General features: G+C 40.7%; 1 protein-coding gene across 1 annotated transcript; it reads left to right on the top strand.

Moving 5' to 3' along the window:
- The first annotated feature begins 2,213 nt into the window (after positions 1-2,213).
- LOC148040211 (pentatricopeptide repeat-containing protein At4g18520, chloroplastic-like) lies at positions 2,214-3,485 on the top strand. Its single transcript, XM_087663315.1, has 3 exons — positions 2,214-2,372; positions 2,456-2,576; positions 2,626-3,485. Exons 1-3 carry the CDS (start codon positions 2,214-2,216, stop codon positions 3,483-3,485), a joined length of 1,140 nt encoding a protein of 379 aa, XP_087519441.1.
- The last annotated feature ends 5,316 nt before the right edge of the window (positions 3,486-8,801 follow it).

Below are 8,801 nucleotides of genomic sequence, written 5' to 3'. Positions count from 1 at the left end.
TGCAATTGGTAACAATATTTTGAAATTCTATGTTAAGTGCAACAACATTGTAGATGTAGAGAATGTATTTTTTGGGTTATTACAGCTCAATGTTGTCTCTCGGAGTATTATGCTGGAATTCTACTTTGAACTCAGTCAAAGAGAAAAGGCTGCACTTTTCATTAGTAGAATCATGTTGCTAAACATAAATCAGATGTGTTTTGGAGTGTCCTTGCCTCTTTTTGCTCATGGTGACTTTTCTCCTTGAGCAGCATTTATGTTTGGCCATTGCAGAGCTTTGTAGTTTTAGGATTTTCTATACCTTTAGTTAGTGTTTCCTACATCAAGGTACCCACTTATACAATCTCTCACTATGTTCAGTGCACATTATTTTATTTCTCACATAGCCTTCTTGGAAAAGTTTCATTTAGCTATTGTTTGAAGTGCTCCATGTCTACTCAGTTTCCTTCATGGTCTCCATAAAGGGAAAGCAATCAGGCAGTCTACGTGGTGGTGTACTACAGAACGGGTTGAGCTGAATAGAGACTGACTAGGTTTGTAGAACTATAGATTCATTGAAGAGTTTGGTATCACAATGGAAGGCTAGACTAAATGTGCCATTGCTTCTGATGCCAAGCCGCCGTTCCTCTTTTGAGACTGTACTCATGAAACTCTTAGGGATGAGGTGAAGATAAACTGGTGGCCATTGTTGTTGAAGCTTGATTGTTTCCTCTTTATAAATTATGTGCATGCATTCAATCACTGCTATTATGCAACAATTTTCAGGGGCTTTAGTATTTCATTGTTCAGCTAGTAGCGATGTGGCCTTTTTTATTCTCTTTTTAGTTGTGCTCATGGCTTTTGTATGCTACCTAGATGACCTCTTATACATTTGTTTATTCTTAACTCGACAACTTTATGGAAAAAAATCACTGATGTGGACAAACATTAGATGAAAGACACAAGAACAAATCAGTAGTCTTGTTTTGTGGCTGATGTTATGGTTGATGTTGTTATGCCTTGCAGTTATACATGCAAATGCAAGAGGAAGGGGAATAAGCAGGTAATTATAATTGCCCTTCATGCTTTTGGTTCCATCTTAGAAGGAGAAGGATTTGTTGAAGAGAAATTGAGCAACATATTGTGTTTGAATATGGTACAAGTTTTACATGCTAAGGTCTCAAACATGGAGCTCACTTTGGATGTTTTTGTTGGTAGCATGCTGATAAGCATATATGGAAGTGTGGAAGCATTGTACAAGCTTTCCTTATTAGAATTCTAGAATGACCTCCCTTCAATGGACAATCTTATGTCCCTTCTATTGCAATGCAAGGTTGAGAAGAATCCAACATATGCTTCTTTTGTGAATATGCACATATACAAAAATGGACTTGAGTCTCACAAGGTTCTTGGAAACCATTTGGTTTCTGTGCTCGTAGAAAGTAGACTTGGCTTACTACTAAGCAAGTTTTTCACAGGCTTGTCCAGCAAAGTGAGCATTCTCGGACTTCTCTTTTCAAAGGCACATTGAATCTGGTGACATATAAGGTGCTCTCACTTTGTTCCAAAATATGCAAGCAAATTCTGTCCATCCAAGCCCGTTTACAATTCAGGCACTATTACAGGCTTGCACAAAGCTGAATTTTGCTGATATTGGCTAGAAAGTACTTGTGGATGTGGTCAATGAGGGGTTTGAGAAGGATGTTTTTGTTTGTACTCAACTGGTAGATATGTCTGCCAAATGTGGTCTCTTTGGGGAAGCACATGCATTCATGGATGAATTGCCTTACCAAGATGCTATAATGTGGGCAACTCTGCTTGCAGAATATGTGGATCATGGACTTGGTGACTAAAGTGCTTAGCAGATATGCAAGTTCAGGGTATATTTATTGATGGTGTCACCTATGTTTGTAGCTTGAAAGGATTGCTAAGATAGGAGCCATGGATAGTGGTCAGGAATTACACAATGAAATTATAAAACAGAGCTTTGAAAAAAATCTATATATTGGCAATACACTGGTGGATATGTATGCAAAGTGTGGGTTGTGGCAGAAGCACTTGAGGTATTTGATGAACTTCCAACTTGAGATGTTGTCTCATGGAATGCTTTGGTTTCATGATACATTGACCATGGTCTAGAGGATGAGGCATTAGAAACATTGCAATGGATGAAGATGGACCGTTTTTCACGAAATGTGGTTACCTTCATTTCTTCTTTGCAATGTTGCTCTACCATGGGAACAATAGATGGAGTTCTAGGTGTACATTGTGAGATTGTGAAACACGGGTTTGGAAGGTATCAATATGTTATCAATAGTGTGATTGATGCATATGCCCGATGTGGATCATTTGCAGAAGCACATGATGTGTATGATGACCTACCAGTTAAAAATGTAGTTGTTGGACTACACTGACTGTAGGTTTTGTCAGAAATGGATTGAGTGAGAAAAATTTGGATTATTTTAATGCCATGTAGGTGCACGATTATGCTTCGCTGGATGGTGCCTCATTTGTTTGCATTTTAAAAGCTTGTGGTAGCATGAGAGCTTTAGATGAGGGGAATAAAGCCCATGCTTTGATTGTGAAGGAAGGATGTGGTCGGTAATGCCTTGATTGATATGTATATGAAATGTGGTTCACTTGAAGATGCACAGGATGAATTTGATGATTTGATAGTTAAATTAGTAATCTCATGGAAGATATTAGTAGGAAGCTATGCTGAGGAGGGACTTAGTGAGGAAGCACTTGATTTGTTTGGAAAGATGATAAAAAGTGGTCTCTCTCCTGATGCTATTACTTACATATCCATTTTAAAATGTTGTGGAAGCATATGCGCCAAAGGTAGGGGCCAAGGTTTCCATGCTGAAAATGCTATTGAGGGGCTTGAAAGAAATCTTGGTGTTACCAGTATCTTGATAGACATGTATGTGAAATGGGGACTGCTTCTAGAAGTGCATCACGTGTTGGATGACCTACCACTTAGAAATGTTGTCTGCTGGACTGCAATTATATTTGGGTATGCTGGACATGGACTTGCAAAGGAAGCTTTAGAGTGTTTTGATAAGATGCAACTGGAGGGTGTGGGTTCAAACATAATTACACATATTTGTGTGCTAAAAGTATGCATCATATCACGAAACGTGCAGAAGGTGCTTGCCACACATGATGCAAAGGTTGTCAAGGAAGAGCTTGAGAGTGATCCCTTCATAATCAACAATTTGGTGAATGTGTATGCCAAAATAGGTTCAATTATAGAAGCACAATATGTGTTTGACACCTCAACCATCCAAGATGTTGTCTTGTGGAATGCTCTGATTATTGGGTACATGGAACATGGCCTGAATGAGGAATTTCTAAGCTGCCTTAAGCAAATGCAGTTTGAGAGTGTACCTTTTAATGATGTCACTTATGTGTGTAGTTTGAAAGTTGGTGGGAGGTCAAGGTCTTTAGGCTGGGTTCAAAGAAACACATATAGAAATTGTAAAAGAGGGATTTTTGAAAGATGAATTTGTTGCCAATGCACTGGTAGATGCTTATGCAAGAGTTGGCTTATTTGCAAAAGCCGAGAGATTGCATAATGATCTAGCAGTTAAAACAATTGTCTCGTGGAAGGCATTAATCACAGGGTATTGTCAACATGGGAAGAGTTTATTTATGTTGATACTTTAGAGATGTATGAAGTCATTCAAGATTTTGTTGAGCATGAACATGAGAATATGGAAGAAGAAGAGGTAGAAGATGAAGAAATTGACATGGCATAGGATACTTCTTTTGACACTGCAGATCCATAAGACTTTGGCACATGCTGGAGGATGTGTAGGTTAAGAGGGGATGGATGTCATGCCGCTACGCAGACACAGTGTGAAAAACTCTAGAATGCATTTTCATTCGACGTTCTTATTAATCTAGAGAGCCAATGGCATATTAGTCATTAATGTCAGTGTTTGTAGTGTGAATGGTCCAAAAATACTAGATTTTTGGACAAGTTTAGCCAATATTTGATATTTTAGATATTATATCTTATAAATATCCAAAAATTGAAGACAACTTCTAGAATAGGATGACATGTAAAAGAAAGCGTGTAGCTTTTAGCAATTTTGGGAGGATTTTATGTAAAAAGAAGGATTGGCGAAATCACGCTATGTGTGATCACAATTTGAAGGCAGTGATGAACAACACTCTAAACTAGGAGATGCAGAAGGAGTGATCTGGCAGAATTTTGGCCAAGTGTCCTAGTATTTTACTTCCCTTTCGGAGCCAATGGAGGCATCAGATTAGCACTTTGAGCAGCATAAAGGAATGTATTTTTTAATGCACATTTTTGTCTATAAGAGATTTATCTTCTCATAATGCAGAAATAAATTGACAGGCTTCACCTCTGCGAGTATTCTTCTACATCTTCTATTTCTTTAAGCCCCTTCTTTTTCATCTACTCCTCTCCCTGAATCTCCCTTCACCCTGCTGTTTCTTACCCTCAGGGTAGACTTTTGACCCCAAATGCTCTGACAATGAGCTCCGAAACCAGGGTTGGCCTAGCAGGATGTTGTAGTCTATACCCTTCATGATGATGAAATCCATTGAAAATTGGATTCCTGTGATCTCCAACAACCAATTCTTCAACACTCCAAATGTCTTAACTTTCATCCCATTGACTAGTGTGACATTGAACCTAGCGTTCTCAATAGGCGAAGTTACCTCAAGCTTGGATCATTGCATGGCTAAGCACATTGACTCTTGCCCTAGTGTCTACAATTCCTTTCCTCATTGCGTCTCTTAGTGCCATGATAGGCAAGACTGCATGCATCTTAGTGCCTTCCTAGAAAGCATTAACATGTAAGGACTTGGGTACTGAGTGCATCATCAAGCTCAGTATTTGAGTCATTGAATCGAGGTCCTGCAGGTTAGCTGCCCCTAATCGATTGGTCCTTCCACCCACTGCTTCAACTCCTGCCATAGCATGTTGGGTTCTTCCTAAGCAGGTGTCCTAGGTGCAAAGTCACAGAGGTTGACACTAGCATTGTAAGAAGGTTGCCAGCTGTCTATTTCCCTCCTAATTCCATGCTTCTTGGCCAATGGTCTTGGCTAGTTTGTTGGCTCGTGGTACCTAGGCTTTGCCTATGTGGTGCTGCTCATGGTACAGATGCATCTCTTGACTTCAATCGAGTCGACGAGACCAGTGTGCTCACACTAGAAAGCTCATTAATTTCATATTCTAATATGGGCTCTGTGTCCTTTAAGTGCTCTTGGGCTCACCCACTCCTTGACCTTATCTATGGCTTCAAGCTAGTGCCTTGGGCTAGGGTACTCCCCAACCTTAGCACTCCCTTTTTCTATAGTCTTTGGAGTGGATGTTTTTACCTCTGCATTTGTGACTCTTTTTCCTATAGGTGGTGTCATGGCACTCCTTGTCTTAAGTGCGATCTTTGCCTTAGCTCTCCTTTTCCTTTGCCTATGACTCTTTTTTCCTATTGAGGTTGTGTTTAGGTTACTAGACCCTGGCAATGATATGAGAGCTTTGTCTGTGCTCGAGTAATAACATGCTACGGGATGGGTGTAGCCTCTCCATTGAGTGTTTTGATCCTAATGGCACTAATGGCATAATTGTTGAAGTAGAGGATGGTTTTCTTCTAGGGCAATCGACGAGGCAGATGGGTGATTTCACACTTGGGCATCTGAGTTTAGCCTTCTCTCTATTGGCTTGCTCTCTCTTAGGGCAGCACAAAGAAATGTGTCCTAGGTGACTACAAATCCAACATTGGATTGGCTCTTGGTTTCCCTCTTTGTTGTACAAGATGTAAGGGTTCACATATGCCTCCCCATTAGTTGGTTCCTCCACATAATGGATCGGAGCATCACTCATTGGTGGGTGGGTTACGAAAGGTCCAGGTATCCTAGGGATGGTTGTGGGATTAATCTCCATTCTAGGGATGGCCGGTTTCATATCATTAAGCGTTGGAAGAGCCAACAGGGCTCCCATTCCAAGTAAGTTTGGTGGCCTATCCCCTAGGTATGGCTGGTTGTACGATTGCGAGTATGGAAGTGGTAGCCTGCAATGCATGGCATCATGGTCAAACCTACTGCAATTGGCGCAAGGTTAGGACCTAGGGTCCTAACATTTTGTTGGTAGGAGACTTCCACCGCAATGCACGCATTGGACATGTGGGCACGTAGGTCTCCTCATTATCTCTTGCAGCCTTGCTAGCTCCATCTTCATCTTTGCTAGCTCTTGGCTTTGGTCAATGCTTTTCCCTTTATCTTGGATGCCTGGAACTGACCATTTGCCAGATGCCGTGGTTCTCTTTTGGGATTTGGAGTTAGTATCATCTTAGTTTGAGTTTCTAGAGCTTCTCTCTTTGAGTTGGGCATCTAAGCTAGTGTACCATGTTCTACACTTATCATCTAGGTAAAGATCAAAAGTTTACGTATGTTGGGCAAGGTCCATGAGGCCATTAGCCTCGCAGACTTGCTTGAACTGCTCTATGAAGCTATATGGGTCATTTCGGCTAGTATATGTCTAGCTGCTTCATGATTGCGGGAATTTTAGATTGTGCTCTTAGAGCCTTAGGTGACTCCTAACCTTGCAAGCAATGAGGTTCTAAGGTTGCTGCACTTTGCTCTATAGACGTATTGTTTATGAGCCACTTCATGAGAAGCTCGTTCAGCGTCAAATCTACCTCTAGTGCACTCTCCCTTTATGTGCTAGGTCTTGTATGATTCCTACTGGCTAGAGCTAAAACACGTTGGACTTCTCACATTTTAATGTCTTGCTGCATCACCTTAGTTTGCTGCTTGTGGTTGTAAGCTGCTATCTTTTGTAGCGCTAGCCGTGCTAATCTCCTCTCCTCCTCGAGGTCTGCTATGATGTCTTATGATGGCCTATTGTGGTGCTCCATCCTGGTTTGTAAGTCGTATTTATTCACTATCTATTGGATGTCAACTAGGAAATCTCCCAAGTCAAGTTCATCATTCTTGCGGTTGGAGTGGGTCTTGACATGTTTGCAGCTTCTTGCTCCACTAGGATGTCGATGAGGTTGTTTAATTAAGTTGGGCAGTGTTGCACCTCCAATCATGTCAATCCATCGATACATGTAGCGTTTTGTGTTGGCTCTCTCTTGGTCCCCGACTGGTTGGGTTTCTTGATCGTTTGTCTAAGTTTGAGGGTCATCTCTTATTAGTGGGTTTGTTCTTCTTATTATGTTTGAGTGTGTTTCTTCTTATTACAAACAACCCTCAACTTACATCCAGTCAGTGTGTGCGTGGCAATCTTTTCATGTATGGTACAAAATCAAGCTTTCAACTTTCAAGTGCACATCCAGTGACAACAATGTGGGTTGCGAATGCAAGCTAATGAATGCATATCTCGCTCTCCCCCTGTTTCATTTTTGGCCAAATATGGCTCTAAGGGCAATTTTTGGTCGCTCTTATGGGTTCTCTAGGGCCTCTACTACTTCTTTTAGCTTGGTTAGGGAGTAATTGCGGTTTGGGGCTCTAAATTGGTGGATAGCTAACGGGTTCACTAGCTGTCATTTGTAGGTCGTCAAGTTGCACTTTCTGTAGTTAGGAGGTTCTATGAGTCATTAGATGCATTTAGAAGGCTGTCGAAAGATTTTCCTACTGCAAGAGGTACTCCACCTAGCCCATGATGTGCTGGATCTAGCAAATTTTCCTATCAGCTTTCTGGTTTGATTTGCAGGCCTTCAATTATCACAATCACACTGTTTGATTTTGGTTAGTTTGATTGTTTGATTTGGAGAGATTTGAGTGTTTGCATCCTGATGGTTCAATTATCCGATTGTCCGATTTTTTGAATTAGAAGAGCCATGTGTCCAATTGGACGTGTTGGGGTATCGGAGTGATCCAATTTAGAAAATCAAGTTGTCCAATTATCCAGAATCGGACGTCTGAGCCCGATTTTGAGAAGTGGACATGCATGTCCAAATCCAACGGTAATGGTTCCAGATGAGGTGAAAGTTGAATCGCTGAGGTAATGATTCTAGGCATGCCAAGTCACACAAACTTTCAGAATGCAAGAATAGATAAGGGGCAAGGTTTGTATATACCTGACTCAGCTAGAAAGCATCTATACGTGACGATTGATTTGTGCTTTGCCTTGAAACTCTTTCTTCTCTCTCAAGCTCTGTCTCTCTCACTCAAACATTTGAGACTGAAACTGAGCCTTCACCTCCTCTTCCTTGGGTTTTAACCCCTTGTTCTAGTGCTAGAGTGTTGCCCAATTCATGCTCTTGCCTTGTCAATGGATTTCAACTCCTTTTGTCCTTTGTTTTTGCCATGTTTTGGGCCTATTTATAGTAGCAACCCTAAAGCAATTAGCTTCAATTTCTTGGTCCTATCCTACTCTAAATGCAACAAAAATCAAAGCTCAAGTATTGAAATGATTTATCCTACTTACTTAATCATTAAAAACTCAAAATAATTACTTGATTTGAAGATTAAACTCCCAAATCTCCTACCTACATCAAGCACCGATTTGGGGATAAAACCCTACTTCAATGCTCAATTTGAAGCGTGCAAGTGCTTAAGCTTGAATCCATTGCTCATCCATTTGGTGCGCAGATCGGACGCAGGTAGCTCACGTAGTGAATTCCCAAAGGTCCCCAAGAACAAAGCACTCTACTTTTTAGCACAAAAACCAATGTAAAAACAAGCACGACATGAGACAAAAGACAAATTGGGTTGAATCTCCCCCATGCCTTGTGTGAGCGCTTCACAAAGCATGTATTTAATATATATTTCCAATCTTTTTGCTCAAAATTTAATGAATAAAATAAACTGTCATTTTCTTATTAAGGTTTATCACCTAA

Source organism: Lygodium microphyllum, chromosome 2 (genome assembly GCF_053477565.2).
Source record: "Lygodium microphyllum isolate KBCC chromosome 2, Lygodium_microphyllum_v1.1.10, whole genome shotgun sequence".
In the NCBI taxonomy this organism is placed as follows: domain Eukaryota; kingdom Viridiplantae; phylum Streptophyta; class Polypodiopsida; order Schizaeales; family Lygodiaceae; genus Lygodium; species Lygodium microphyllum.
The sequence above is the reverse complement of the archived record's forward strand: the minus strand, read 5'-3'. Positions and strand labels throughout refer to the sequence as shown.